Consider the following 16,568-nt stretch of genomic DNA (forward strand, 5'->3'; position numbering starts at 1 on the left):
GTTCCCTCACTCACTGGCTGTCTCTATCTCTGTCGAATAAATAATAAAATCTTTAAAAAAAAAAAAAAATAAATAAATAAATATTAGTATATTTCAAACGTCTATATCCTAAATAATGAGAATGGAAACAAACAATGAATTAAAACATGTAGGCTAGAAATCCGTTTAGCAAAGAAAACTGCACACACATTGCTCTTTTGAACTCTTGCCAATTACAGGTGAGTACCTGAAGTTTGGGGTAATCACTTACTGCTGTTTTCTTCCCCTCTGACTACAGACCTCACACAAAAAACTGGATACATATGATTTTACAGAATCCTTGATGTTCTGAACTTCAAAAAGTTCATGGAACAAAGGATAAATTCCCAATACTTCTTTTCAAAGAAGGTCAACTTTTTAGGTATTATTTTGCAATTCTAGGTTGCTCTAGTCATGATCGATACATTAGTGCATAAATAAGATAATAAAATCTATGGTCTGAATTTAACATTGAATATAAAACAATATTAAATTATCAAAATTAGGATTAGTAGTAGCATAGTCAAAGGCTTTTAAAACATGAATAAAATTAGGTATAAAAACTAGAATTTCAGCACTAGCTTTTGAAAAGTGTTTAATATTTTAAAATACTTTTAAGAACATACGCTTTCTACTCCATTATGAGACAAATGCTCTATCCAGAGCACAATTTACTACTACAGAATAAATGAATGTTTAAAAGACAGTCTGTCAATTGAAAAAAAACAACAACACATTAAAATAGCAGGTTTCCAAGCCAAGTTAAACAAAATATTTTCTCCTTGACAAGCTGCTTACATTTAAATGAAAACAGGGCAAATTTGGTCAATAATATGGATTGTATATAATAAAAAGGACCTTAGATCATGTTAATACAAGGATCAGAAAGCAGTAAGTTCAATTAAGCCCACCCAATTATTTAGCAAACTTTCAGATACAGCAAATAAATTAATCTGTTTTAAATGAAAGTGCTCAGATAAGTAGCTTTTTGACCTGAGTAAGTTTCACTGGCAGCAATCACAGCAAAGCGAGTCTGTTGAAGCAAGGCAAAGCCCCCAATCAGACAAATGGTATTAGTAATCAAAAAGCATTTGCAAAACATATTTCCTTGGTTAGTAGCAGGGGGTTCTGAGCAAACGCCACCTACAGCTTCCCTCATACTTTGATAGATAGTGCACAGGGGACGAACGCACATTCTGTTTACCCACAAACAACTGGGGTATTCTGCTTTGAAAAACAGGGTATTTCATTTCTGTACTATCTTATGAAAAAGGCCAGTCGTTATACTATGAAGAATGCATGTCTTTCACTTAAAATCCTCTATCACCCACTTATGTTTAACTTGTATTGGGATTTAAGAATGCCTCTTTATTGAGACAAGTAATATGTCATCATTTTGTTCAGCTAACAGGCCTGACAGACCTTGTCTCCTTGAGTTAAGAACAGGAGATCTCTATTTCGTACACTGGTGGCAAAAGCTAGCAGAATAAATGAGAATTAGCCGATTGGTAGTAGAGGTTCTTAATCCCAAAGATCCAGACTTTCTTTCTACCTTAGCCTTAATTATTCTATTTGGCCAGACGATGGTATGTTTTTTTCAAGAAAAATGATCTCTAGATACTGCAATAATTTATGTGAATGCCATTTTTATGTATTTTTAACAAATAGCGTCGCCATTCGCTAGATCTCTTATGGTTTTGATCCTTTTTACTACTTATCATCTTCTTTATTTGAAACAGATTTTTAACAGATAATCTTGATCGTTACAACAATATCTTGCTCGCATTTTATTCAAATAATTCTTAAAAACAGCTTAAAAAGCCGTTTGGAATCACATCAAGCTTTGCCATCAATCAAACGAAAAAATTCCGCTGGCGGTTGTATAAACATCAGATCAAGTCTGATGTCTTCAAGGATTTCAGAGTGAACCATAAAAAACTCCATTAACTTCTGACAAAGAATGCAAATTAATCACAACATGGGGTGAAATGAAATTAAAGGCTCTTTTCTAATCAATGACAAGGCGGGATGAAATATTTGTTACTCTCTCTGCACTCCGACTGCCTGGGATGTCTGCGCTTCCCTCGCGAAGCCCCAAATGTAAGGTGTGAGTACAGATTCACCCGCAGTTGCCATACAGCCCTCCTGCCCCCCCAGACCTATCTGCTTACAAGTCGTGGAGATTCACAAAACACACTAATCATCTGAATCTCAGGTGCATCCAATTTGTTATTCACACTCTCCCATGCCAGTGAAAAGCCTGGCGCAGACAGATGCACTAGGAACCCTAAATGACAGTTTTGGCCTCCGGAAGTACGATCACTACAACAAAATCTAGTACAGCCTCCAGGTGAAATGTCTGGAGCTCCATATGGAGCAGGGAAAATTAACAACAAGATGAAAATCACTGCAGCAGCGGGGAGTCGGAATTTTTGAAAAAAAAAATGAAATTTAAAGATGAAGAAAGAGAAGTAATAAATTAATGGGGTGTGAAAACATTCAAAGCTTTACAATACCAGGGGCACTATTTGCTCAGATTTTTTCCTTTTTTTAACTTCAGGTCATTTTGATGTAATTTATTAACCAAGATCAGGAATTGCAGCCAAAAGAACAACAACATTTTTATACATACAAAAGTACTTTAAATACATTTCTATCTGTATTATCTTCACTTTCCTGTGGCATCCTGCTTCCCAAATTTCCAAATGCCAGAGCTGGCACATCCCCTGAGAAGTCTCCTTAATGGATTTACTATCATCTTAATGCAGGGCACTATTGTAAAGTTTGAATGAAGGATGACAATTTTTAGCAGGCAATCTTTTTCATTTTTCCTAAATTATGGTGTCATTAAACAAACCATTGCCCACCACCATGTTTTCTAAGTCAACTGAATTTGGATCTAGATGATTAACTACATGCAGCTCCAGTCCTTGTCCAGACCTGTGCATCCTTCCAAATTACTGTTAATGCTAAACTGTTCAAGAAATGAAGATACTTTCCGGTTGCAAGACGTTTAAAAACACAATTTTTCATGATCCTATTGCTTCAGAGGCACCCAGAATTTAATGGCACTGTGGCTGGGGAGAGCTCTGGAGCCCTCCAGCCCCTCCTGTCACTCTGCTAAACACATGGTAGGAAAAGCAAAAGGGCTCTAGGGAATGGCCTTGACATCACCTACCATGGCATGGCCCCCGATTTCTCATCCGCACAAGAGGCCTCCTGGAGTGGAGAAGGCAAACCAGGAGAGGGCCTTGGAGGGGCCCATGGGAAGAAGAGTGGTATGAACACCCAACCACATTCAGAGTCCACAGAGCCTAGGCATTTGGTTTGGTTGCCTGCACGTCCTGGGCCTAACTGCGCCCATTCAGCCCCCAGGCAAAGCGCCTCGTGTCCAGGACTCCGTGTGCTCACCTGGAGGTTGGGAATAACAGCCCCTGCGGGTGGGGATGTACGGCCTGAGTCAGATAATAGGAAGTGATCTGAAGCTTGATGTCGGAAAGGTGCTAGATGAACCCAAGACATCGCTGTTGTTCCTATCATAAGTTGTAGTAATATGGCTGTGCACTTACAGTGGCTCCTACACTTTTTTCCATAGAGTCCTAAACTGCATGCCAATGAGGCTCTGCAACTTTAAGGCCTAAAGGAAAGGAAACTTAGTGCTTCCCAATAACAAGCAGAAACCTGACTCACAAAACAACGAAGTTCATATATAATGATCAACTCAACAAAAATCCAGTTCTTTAATCTTTATGTTGGTCCCAGGCCACCGACTCTCCCCGATACCTTCCTGACACCCTTCCCTCATCTGCGTCCCCACTGGATACACACTGTGTTGCCGGCAGGAAGAGGCGCTGCTAACGACACTGTCAGCGGCACTGATGCTGGGCCGGTGGAGGGACAAGTCTCCAAGCGGGCCTCTACTCCCTGCTTTCCTCTCTGATCAGTTTACGCTCTGCTCCAGCTGTGGCTGGCAGGTTGCCGAGCACATCCTTTTGTGAACTTTGGTTGATGAGAAATTCTATTCTGTTCTACGGCCCAACATCAGGGCCAGCGGGCTGGCCCTCGGTACTTCTGCAAGTGGTTTCATAGCCATAAGCACATTTGAGCTGCGTCCTTGCTCTAATCAGATAGGAAAGGTAGGTATCAGGAACGGCATTCTAGATTTAAGGAAACTGAAGCCCCAAGGAGTTACAAAGCAAGAATTAAGGCCTATGGTGACCACAGTTTGTGGGACAGCTGGGTTCCCATTCTCATCTTTTGGCTCCTGGTCCAGAGCTCTTTCCAATAGGCCGGTCTTCTCAACTTGCCACGAGTGAAGAGCTCAGATCTGGTGCCCTGATTGGACTCTGAGTTCAGAGTAGCAATGTCCTGGGGCTGTCCCCAGCTCTGGACAGAAGGGATGCAAAACTATGTGGTCATGAGGATCTATGAAAGGCTCTCACGTGTTCAAGGACCAGACCAGCGGGTGACAATAGGATGAAGCAGTCAGTCCTTAGCTTGGTAAACAGAACCTTGCTTTGATTCGATGGCTCTTCATAAAGCAGCGAGTTTCCTATCACTCAAGGTAGTCAAGCAGAATGTGGATGTCTGCTTCCAGAAATACGGTGCAGAGGTTTGATTCAATGATATCTGTGATTCACTCCTGCCCACTGCACTTGGGATTCCACGGAACCAACGCTGCTGCAGTTCAACACTGAGCAAATCAACCATTCCGTGTGCCCAATTGATGAGGGGACGCCACTTCCCAGAGTGGCCTGGGATACGATGAGCCAAAAGAAGATATTATTCATAATGCAGTGTTTGGAATACTATGAAAATAAACATTGTTCCTCATGCACTTTGAGGACAAAGTGAAGGGCAGGAAAGGCATCGATACAGTACCCTTTCCCCGTCCCCAGTCTATCGTGCAACACCGGTAAAATCAATGCCAGCTCCATCCAAACATCATTGCGGATTCTAGCCAACGAAGCACACAAACTTCTGTTGAAAGATCCGGGAGATAGGCCTAATGGCATCAGAGCTGCTTCTATTATTTCAAATAAAAGTCCCAGTTTGGTGACAATATTCTATCACGATTCAAGGCATATGGCTTCTCCCCCCCGCTCTGGCGTAAAGGTTAACTAGGGAGTCCAACACATTAGAATTTTCCAGCTTCCACTTGACTGATCAAGTAAACGTATACTTAAACATTCGAGAGAACAGAATTGCAAAAGTGTACAGCCTCTTCCCAAATCTGACCAGAGCATCCAAATGCTTCATTTGTCAAACACAACAGCAATCGTTTCTTAGACTCATCACTTACCAGACCTCACTGGTTAATTACTCGACACATTAGGGATCTCAAGAATATAGCTACGTTCTCAATCTCTGGCACTTTACGAGACAGCTTGCGAGTTTTCTACTAAGGTTTCTCTGAGAGATATACTGTAACAGGGTCTCCGCATTTACGAAATTTTAGGGGACTGTATAAATTGGCCGAACAATGAATTGTTTAAAAATTACTGACAGAATAAGAGGCTTACCAAGATAAATATTCTAATGAGCTATAAATCCTGAAAATGTGACTTTAATTTGATGGGCTACCTAGAGCTGAGCAGCAAGGCTGTATACACTAAAATCTGACTAAATGCTAGCATGCATGCCAAGTGATTACATTTCAGATTTTCTCTTTAAGGAAAAGATTATGTTTAAACAAAGAAGCCTACAAATTTGACGAGTGAGTCTCACACTCTTGAACCTAATAACTTAGACGATTTCTCTCCCACTCATCTGATGGCTTTAACTGTGAGAGAAGAAGGATACAAAAGACACATTTCAGCAAGTGAAGGGCCTTTAAATGTCCACATGGGTACCAGGAGAATTCGCTTAAAACAGCTTATAAAGATGGTAGAGTGAATGAGCCCCATCCTATTATTCAATAACCATGTTTGTGATGCATCTGCATAATCTAACCATGCATAAATTAGTATGTGTAATACAACACTTATTTGCATAATAATAGCAAGTTAATAGATGCTTAAAGAGCAGAGACCAACACCACCTTTAAATCAGACATGCCTCCAGGCACTTTGGCCTGTACAGACCAAGATGCCAGAAAAACAGTGAGCACCAACCAGAGGAAAACAGTCAATCCATGCATTTTTCATCCCTCTAGACATTTCACTTATTTCCCCCTGCACGCACCGGGGAATCATTTTCAAACCACAAAACAGCTTTATATTTTACCCTTCTAAATAAAAATCTTAAAAGAAATTATAAAGATTATCATCAGCAACGGTAATATGATGGGCAGTTTGTTTTCCTACAAATGTGGACAGGAAGGGGCAAATTTTTAAAAAACAGTATGCTCAGAATCACACCCCCATAAAATCGGGGGCCTATTTGCTTAGCAACAATAATGATCCAAATCAGGTATTTTCACCCTTCATCTCAACCCTTTAATTGAAATAATTTTAATTGAAACCAAAAGCTCAAACAGTGTATCAAGAAAAGGCTGTGTCTCTCCTCCAACCTCAGTATGAGCACATGGCACTGGGCTAGGACAAGGGAAAAAATCACCAATGTCACACAAAGGAAGAGCACGATGATGCCTTTCAACCTTTAACAAAGAGAAAAAAAATCTGGAGTTTAAAAAAATCAAAAATCAATAGAGACTTCTAAATGACTCCTTTAAGATACCACTTTTCAATTTAACAGGACAGATTTATTTGTATGTGGCTCAAATGTTCACAATTGCTCCCTGCACCTTCATACATAGGAATGAATGTCACAGTGGCAAACGGCAGTAATGAACAATCTTACCTGAGGATATGGAAACCTCCCAAGAGCAAGCTGGGAAAGGAAATAATATTTGTCTAGTTACAGATTTGCATGCAGGGCAGATCTCCTTAAGACAGACAAGTGCTAAATTTCAGAATTATACCCAGCAAATGTAAAAAGCTCACAACCCTGGATGCAGGAACTAAACTATAGCAATTACATTAAAAGTTATATTTAGAACGGACATATTCAATGGGCAATGCTGCATCCTTGATAATATATTCTAATTTTAACTAAACACCACCATTATGTGGTTTCTCTCGGAACATTCTCAGCTCTATGGGCATTATTCACATTTACCTGTGTGCAACAGTTTTCCTCCAGAGGAGACCGTTGGCTTTCCTCTTGTAAGATGGAAACACCTTATTGTTCCCAGCCCACAGGTCTGTAGAGTTTTTAGTAACAAGTACATAGGCAGTGTTGTAGGAAATGGGGAATGGGCCATAGGAAATAGAAAAATTTTGCCACTATCTTCATCAATATATTATTTTTTCATTCATTTTCTATTCACAGGAAAAAAAAGAGCTACCGCTGGTAGGGAAGTGGCCATTTCAAGGCTGCGAAGCCAGAACTATAGGTCTAGGTCTGAAATTGGGAACGTGAATCTTTAGACAGCTTCCAATTTTGTTTGATTTGTAAACTGCCAATGTGTTTCTAGGCCAGTCACTTAATTTTGATCTTGGAATTCTCACCTGTAAAAACACAATGATTCAACCAGGAATAGAGTTGATATAAAGTAATAAGATACAATTTACCAAATATACTGTAACATATTTAAAGAAAACAGTGGCAAAATTTTGCAACTTCATAATGTGGCCCAACCTCAGGGCTGAAATCCTTCATATGTACTTGTAACTACTTTCAAAGTAGAATCGCTCTATCAGGGAACTTTGAAGCTGGAAGGAATCCAAGAGAGCATCAATCCACTTCACAGATTAGAACCCATGAGTTCCAATGAAGACGTTCCCACACAATTAATCAGGAGAAGCCTAGGGTCTGACCCTAAGACTTGCAACTTAATCCCGTGCTCTTTCCAGAGTTTGACATTGCTTTCTACATCTTGAGAAGTTGTGCATTTATTTGAAAAACAAGGACACTACAGAAACATTATTGAACTCTATGGGAACTGTGTTTAGAATCATTTCAAATAAGAAAAGAACACCTTCTTCATTTTATTAGAACTGCATTTTATCTTGGACTTAAAATTAGCCTTTCTATCGTGTGAATTATTTGTTGACTAAGGCTTGAATGGCCTGTGGGTATTACCAAAACCCAAAGCCACCTTCGAAGAATAAATATTTTGTTCCTTAATAAGGACAGACATGAAGATGCTGAAGTTAATTTTCAAAGATCTAAAACCAGTCTGAGCAATAGCAATGTAACAGGAATAAACCATAGGGACCTCGTAAGGTGACTACCTTGAAAAGGCCAACACTCATTTGGATGTATATTTACATACGTGCGTGTGTGTTCTGCAAGGCCTAGTCAGTTTCATTACCTTGTACTCATTCTTATATACTCAGAGTTCATCGGTTTTCAAGATATGAAGTTATACTACCATTATTTCACTTAGCAAATATCACTAATCAAGGGATTAGTATAAAGAACAGATAGCAAAAACATCACAAGATGGCATGATGGAAGAGAATGTGGAATGCTCACCAAACTCCTTTTCAGGTTCGTGCGATTATGTTTATTGTCTACATACTGGGTTTTTTTTTTTTGTTTTTTGTTTTTACGATTTTTTAAATTTGACACAGAGAAAAAGAGAGCGAGCACAAGCAGGGGGAGCAGCAGGCTCTCCGTTGGGCAAGGAGCCCGATGCAGGACTCAATCCCAGGACCCTGGGATCATGACCCGAGCTGAAGGCAGCCGCTTAACCAACTGAGCCACTCAGACGTCCCTGCATACTGTTTCAAATTAGGAAGGGGAGAGACTCAGCTCTCCACTCCCCCTACTCCAACCTTACCCGATACAGGCCATCCATTTGCGTTGTATTTTGTAAATACAGTGTGTTTTTGGACACCAAGAGCGTGCACACTGATTTAGGGGGAGCCGCTGTGGTCTCCCGTGGCAGTAACAGTAGGCTAAGCATTTGCATCATTCTATATTGACCCGCAGGGAGTGACAGCTCAAGAAAAGCTGTCACCTATCCTCACACTCATCTGTGGATGACAAGTTTTTCATACCCTTTCATTTGGAATTATCAAACTACCAAGAGGAGGATCTCTCATCTAAAAAAGCTAACAACTTAATGACTAGGAGACAACATTGAGAGCATTTTATCTCAAGCCGTTCTATAGTCATTGTGTCACTCACTTGGGTATATGGTTAACGCGTCACTGAGGACCGTCGAAGAATTCTGTACACATGGCTTACCGGCAGAGGAACTTGCTCACAACACACACAGTTAAAATCTAAATTAGCTGGGTGGTACCAATATGGGATGTTGGTTTTTGCTAAAGAACTAAATAAGCAATGATAAATGGACGGCTTAAAAAAAAAAGGTGACATAAAACGAAAAATATGAATTCTTTCCACTTGAACACAAAGCCTCAAATTCTCAAGACATTCTTGTTCTATGGACAGGCCAGGGTACAGTCAACTTGGGAACGTGGTGCCTTACTTGGTGCCCTCTGTCATAACTGGTACAATGTAATAAGGATGGCTGCTATCATTCGTTTACCCTATAAGATACCACCATGCATACAGAGAGAAAATTCAGTGCAGGCCTCTCTGTACCAGTCTGCTTGGAAACAGGTGGCTGGCAGTGCTTGATCTGGTGAACTCATCATTCCTGGGACTGGCTTTGCTTCGCGTGTACTTTCCTGACATCCTACGAAATCTCAGTCCTGTCAACTACATTCCTGGGAGAACTGCTCTAAGGCATTTTGCAGCTCTGACCTCTTTGGAGCCAGAGGACAGAGAATGGTTCCTTGTCCTTGACCAGAGCGGTACAACCATCATTTCCTCTCTTGCACCCTGTCACCACCACGCTGCTCCAGTAGCAGGCCAAGGATTCCAATTCTGTACCAGTGCAAACTGGCAGTGGCACCAGTAGGCTGGCACCAAAAGCTGTCATTTTAAGGCTCTGGGAGAGGAAGCTGCCTTCCACGTATGTCCCTGTCCTTCTAGGTTTAACGCAACGGCGGTGTTTTTGTTCCCCACTATTTATCTTGTGGCAAAATAGAAGGAAATATATAGCCAGGCCCTAGAACCCTTTTATCAAGTTCGATTAGGAGAAGGTAAGAAAGGAAAAGGTCTCTTAGCAGATATGGCTGCATGAAGAACAGGTTCCTCATGAGGCTGTCAAAAGTCAAAATAAACACTGAACCCTTATGAGGAAGAGGGAACACATATGCTATGAGCGAATATTTCAGAGACAGACGGACCTGGGGCCATTCGGTATCTTTTACCCCTACTGGTCTATTAATCTACTTGCATTTCCCCAGTTTTTATTGTCAAGGTATTATAAATTAGGAAACTTACAAAAGAGAGTATGTAATCTTCTCTGAAATGGCCTGCAGATATGTCACTGTACTAAATGTGTTTCAGATTTAATGAAGCTTTAATGTCCTTTTTAATTTTGCCTGTTTCTGTATCACCAGGGGTCGGGCAAGGCAATCAGCACTCAAGAGGGTGGTTTGGTTTAAAACTAGGAAAAAACTCATTTGCTTATGAGTTGCACTGTATTTTCTTAATTAAATTTACTGAGTAAAATGGTTTAAGTTCAGCCAACCAATGACCTTTGTATGTAGATTTAGATTTATAAATAGGTTAACAGTTAAAGGACAGGGGGGAAAAAAAAAGAATCACAACAAAGCAAACAGATTAGGACTAAGCCAATAGAAATCTTTGCTCTCTTTATCATCTTTATAAAAGCAGCATTTAAATATAGGCAGCTTAAGTCCAGTTAAAAAAAAAAAGTATATTGAAAAATGTGGATGCACATAAGCGCCAGCAATTCATCAAATGACTCTCACATCCTTTTCATTCCCAGGAGGGGAGCGGCCCACGTTGTAAAAGATTTGGAAAAGCTTTATTTATTTGGGGGTGGGTGGGTGGTGGAGGTAGAGATGGGGGAAGGAGAGGATTCTATTTAACGTTAAATAAAAAAGTGCATTTTAATTCCAAATACTTAAGATTCAGCAAACTGCTTAATACTCTGTTCGTTGTGGGAAATTCACTATATAAAAGGCAGAAAAAGAATGCTCTGAAAACATTTACCATCGGAATACATGTAAATAACAGTAAACCACAAACATTTCACTGTAAAACTAAAGCTGTCCCTTAGTGTCATCTTATTTATCTTTGATTTGTCCAATCATAATCTATGAAATACTCTTGAGTTAGCAGCATTTGAATATGTTGGATTTTATAATTTAAATAACAAATATGTGTGTGGGGGTGTGATCGTAACAACTGCCAAATCATAGCAATTGCACAATAGAAACATCTGTATTTTAACAAAAAGACAGAAGATATTTATTTACAAAGCAACAAAAATGGCTTCTGTTGGTAACATGAATAATTATGGTCATGAAGTCACAAATGATAAAGAGAAAAAAATACACTGTAGCAAGAAAGCAAGTGGGGAATACAAATTCAAAATACGTTTTTGGTGAATCAAGTTTCTTAGAATATCAACAATGTGCGAATAGTTTTAAATTTACAGTTATACTGAAGAGCCCTGGATTTTTTTTTTATTCTTAATTTAGACATATTCTATGTTTCTCGGCATAACTGCAAATTGAAAATAAGCATTTTCAATATAGCCAGTGATCTAGCTGAAGGAGGACTTTATAGTCTGAAATGTTCTAAAATTTGTTCTTAATTACCTTGTGCACATTTTACACAATTACATTTCCATCTAAGGATCTTGCATTTAGATTGTGCACTGCAGTTAAACCTTCATTTTACAGAAATGCAGCAGCCACTTTGGAACATTCAGACACAGGGAAACTTTAAAAATTCAGACTTAACTACTGGATTACATAAAATTCCCTAGGTGAGATTTCATCCCAAGACCAATTTACACAGTCCTAGAGAGAGAGTTTAAATCATCTGAAACTATGCTGGTGAAGAACCATAATAAATATTAAATACCTCAAGATCTACCCTAAGATTTTACTTTTCTTCCCATGTATCAATTTCACTATCCTCTTACTGAATGGTTTAAAAACAATCCAAAGGATATAACAGCAATTTACCAGTGTTAAAGTGCTTTGGAGGTTAAACTGACAACAAAGAACACAGAAACACAAAGTGTCTTGAAGTAGGGTTTCAATTAAATGTGGAGGATTTAGTAATGCAGGACCAAAAAAAAAAAAAAAGTTACAAATTAATTTAATCTTCTGCCTATAGTTTGCAGCTGCACTCCGAAGTGTCTAGGGCTTAAGAACAAAGCCTTGAAAGGCCTCGGAGTGAGGAAAGCTTCAATTTTTAATGTATAACGCCATTAGCTGATAACTTGTGGAATTTGCGACCCCTGCGGAGGGGCATAAGTGCGAGTAACAGAGACTGATGAAGTGACATATTTGTTCGTGTCTAGAACTATGAGGAAGAGGGTTATTACTAACACCATCAGGCCCAACAGAAATATGCCCTAATAACCTTAGGGACCCTTCACGTTATCAGTTCTCACTACATCAAATATATTAAAATCAAAACCTAATTCACTTTAATTAAAGACAATTAGTTTGTTTTACCATTATTGTTTTAACTTGTGTGATATTATAATACATTGCAAATTAAAGATGGGATAATAAATGTAATGAAAGCACCAAACTATATATACATATACCTTTCCATCCCTGCTTGGAGAAACAAGCTTATCACTGGTGTCTACTGCAAGGAAATTCAGGGACACCATCACTAAAAGTGGTGTACAAACATTTCACTCTACAATGAATATAGTGGGACCGTGCATATCTCTTCCCTATTCAATTTATACTTTTCACATAACACTTTCCTATAAACTCTAAGGATTTCCTTAACACAAACAGAATTATGGCCCAATGGAGGCACCAGAAGCTTAATTAATTTGCCCAAGGTCATACTGCAGGTTGGTGGCAAAGCTTGTTAAATCACTAAGAACTGTGGGCTCTACAGATGTTTTCGGCAATGGCAAAGGACCCTGTCTGCAAAGGCCTCAGAGACTTCTCGTGCAGTGGGTGAACCACGACAGATAACTCATTACGGCTGTACAAAAGTGCCAAGCGCTCCTGAGAGCTCGCAAATAACATGTTTTCTTGGTGTCGGAAGAGCCTAAATGCGAGGTTCCCATCAGGAGATCTTCTGAACATGTGCCAATATTTAAAAAAGAACTACTCCTCCTCACTGGAGTGCACGGATAAAAAGTAAATTTAACTCAAGGAGGCCAAAAGCCATAACACAAAGAAATAAATCAAGTCCTCCTCCATCATTCGGAAGGTCCTGCATTCTATCCCACAGATTACTAATAATAGTGGAGAAAAGACAGCATTACAAATAAATGTTTTCAATACAGTGTGGTTTTTTTTTTTAATTAGAAATGGGCTCATTACAGTGGACACTTAAATGGGGAGAGGGCAACAGTAATTCACAACTACAATATCCTAATGCTGTTCCATTAATTGCTTTGTTTCGCGGTTAAAAATGATGGCTTGCTGTAGCCTAACCATGGATGCTGAAAAGCATGATACATTGAGGTCTCAACCTGGGCAAACTGTACCTAAACTTACACTTTATTGCAGCTTAGTTCACAATCTTCACCTAATATAGGGGTATATCCCAGTGCAGCAGGAGGATAAATCATCCTGGAATATTACTCCGGCAAAGTTTAGCTGTGACTGGAGCATATGTGCTTTCGAGCCACTGAAGCAAAGGCCCATAAAATACACTAATTACTGGAAGTTATGGTCACTGAGTGATTGATAGCGCTCTGCGAGGCAACTTCCTCATTTTCAGCTCTTCTGACGGGCTCATCCGCCACATAGCAATTATTAATTCATGACCCACCCCTCAGGCACTAGGACCTTTACTTCTAATTCTCCTGCTACCAAACCACTGCTCCAGCTGGACACTGTCTTTCTTCTGCTACCAAACCACTGCTCCAGCTGGACACTGTCTTTCTTCATTCTGATGGCCGGGTAAGGGTGATAAAAAGTAGATTTCATGCTAAATGCTATTGTTTTGAATCTTTAAACGTTGCTCGGTCCTTCTAACCCTGCTGTCCCAACACATAAATTCTCCTTCCTCTCCCACAGTGCTACCTCACTTGCACCGTTTTCTTTCGGACTGTGTGTTTGCATGTGTGTGTGTGTAGATCTATCAATCTGTCTGCACCACAGTAGAGCAAAAACTTTGAATAATTTTTTGCATGAATACTGTGGTTTAAATGCAATATGTAATTTCAATTAGGCCACAGTAAATACGAAGCAGCTGATTAAAAAAAAAAAAGGAAGGCAAACCTCTCTATTTAAAGAGACCCACTTTTGTAGCGTTGAAGACACTCCGATTGTTCCAAGTTGATGTCCACAGGTAACTTTACTCAGAGCAATGCTAATTAAAATATCTGGGTACATAAATCTCTAAAAGTCACTGAGAAACAACTGCAAAGGTCTCTTTTAATGGTGTCTGTGCACTGAATGGAAATTCAGTGAGAAACTCTAAATTAAAAACAGATAATGTTTAGTCATGACGGATGAAAGCAAACAATTTACTTTTCTAATAGAAAAAATGAACTTCAAATTTTTGCACAACTCCAAATGCAATACTGGGGGTAGTTTCTCTATCTGGATTCTATGATGGTGTAACAACAGATGAACAGACGGAACTCCAGGTTACCTATCCTTTCAGGGCTTGGTTCCAACTACTCCTCTTCTGCTGGGAGTTAATCCCAGAACTACAATTTTGAAGACAAAATTCCTATCACTCCCTGTCCATACCATTCACTGGCAGTGTAGCGCAATCCTACCTGCTGACATTTCCTACTGTTCTACATCTTCCTGTGTCTCTAAGGCCTGGTAAATTTTAAATTTTGTTAAAGGGCAGACTGTTAAGTCATATACTTTTGCGTTCTCCATGACACCAGAAATGGAATTTTGCAGTCGGCTGACAATAAGCATTTGTTGATTATGACAAACCCCCTGATGGTGAGGTCTTCGAGAGCCTAGCCAACCTGGCAGTGCATGTCCGTTGTTTCTATGCTATCATACCTTTTTTTTTTTTTTAATGTAGGCCAACACAGGGCTTGAACTCATGACCTTGAAATCAAGACCTGAGCTGAGATCAGAGTCGGACACGTAGTTGACCGAGCCGCCCAGGCGCCGCTCTGTGCTGCACCACTTCAATGAACACAGTGTACAGACTGCTCCGCATTACGGGTGGGTGCTCCTAACTGACACATCACTGCTCAGAATAATCACTTTCACATATTTAAGCATTATGATTAATTAAAATGGCTTATTTCTTATTAAAGACTTAGGGGTTGCAAGAAGGGAAAAAGACTGGAGTTAACTGCCCTCCAATCCATCTCGTGTACTTAATTCAATAACCATTTTAATCTTCACAGTGAGAATTAAGAAATGACACCCTTTCAATATGTTTGTATAATGCTGACCCATGTCCTCTAACAGTACACAACTTTAATCATGGTACCAGTCCCTGCAGACCTAGCTCTGGGTATGGGGTGGGGTGGGGTGTTCCTTCATTTCTAACCTGCTCACTGGAGCCCTGCAGCTGTGAGTACCTGAGAAACATTAGTGCTAGGGTATAGCCTGCTGGTTCAACCAACTCCACACTTCTGTTTCTAGACATTTCAAAGTGAAGGGAGTCATCATCAGGTAGTGTTCCCATAATTCTAGCACCTGTATGCTGCTCCTGAGAGAGAGAGAGACGGAACGGCCACTTCACTGCCATGCATGCAGGTGAAGTCATCTTGGATCTTCCATTCTTAACCACCATCCGGCTGCACCCGCACCGGAGACCCCTGTGGATCCCACGTCTAATGGCTGAGCCCTGAGATTCCTGACCCATAGAATCCTGAGTAAATAAAGGGTTGTGTTGTTAAGCCACTAACGTTGGGTGCTTTATTAAGAGTAATAGATAACTGAAATGCTTTCCTTGACATCGACGTCAGCCCTCCCTCTCATCTGCCCAGTCCTACGCACTTCCATTGCACATTTATTTATCTTTCTACCTACTAGTCAAGGAGCTCCTGAGGGCAAAGTTGGTATCCTTCCTGCCAACACAGAATAGTGCTACATAAATATTTACTGATTAGATGGAATTCTCACCTACCCACTTCCTAACAGAGCAGACGCCTTGGAGATTAGGTTAATTTTTGTATTTCTTTAGAAACATAAACTAAAGGGGCGCCTGGGTGGCTCAGGAGGTCCTGGGGTCCTGGGATCGAGCCCCACGTTGGGCTCTCTGCTCAGTGGGAGCCTGCTTCTCCCTCTCCCTGATGCTCCCCCTGCTTGTACTTGCTCTCTGCCAAACAAATAAATAAAATCTTGAACCAAAAAAAGAAACATAAACTAGGCATTGGTTTCTGAAAGCCCACGGTACATGTACACTCTGAAACACTGGTCACACTGAAGCAGCTACAGGGACAGTGTCGGTAGTAAGCCTGGGAAAAGCAGCCTTGACTGACAAGCAGAATCACGAAAAACCAGTCTTTTTCTTTATCTAATTTCTGCTTGTTTACATTTACCAGTTCTCTCTTCTCTTTCCAAACTACTTGATCC

General features: G+C 40.1%; 1 protein-coding gene across 4 annotated transcripts in view; it reads right to left on the minus strand.

The window, feature by feature from the left end:
* Nucleotides 1–16,568, minus strand: part of MAP2K5 (mitogen-activated protein kinase kinase 5) — a 253,900-nt gene that overhangs the window by 80,409 nt on the left and 156,923 nt on the right. For 3 of the 4 annotated variants that reach the window (XM_019809540.2, XM_002928838.4, XM_034660775.1), the window contains one exon: nucleotides 6,820–6,849. The exons of the other annotated variant lie outside the window; for it this stretch is intronic. In XM_019809540.2, coding sequence (XP_019665099.1) covers nucleotides 6,820–6,849 — 30 coding nt within the window. The remainder of the gene's footprint in view (nucleotides 1–6,819; nucleotides 6,850–16,568) is intronic. 4 annotated transcript variants of the gene reach the window in all.

Source organism: Ailuropoda melanoleuca, chromosome 5, assembly GCF_002007445.2.
Source record: "Ailuropoda melanoleuca isolate Jingjing chromosome 5, ASM200744v2, whole genome shotgun sequence".
In the NCBI taxonomy this organism is placed as follows: domain Eukaryota; kingdom Metazoa; phylum Chordata; class Mammalia; order Carnivora; family Ursidae; genus Ailuropoda; species Ailuropoda melanoleuca.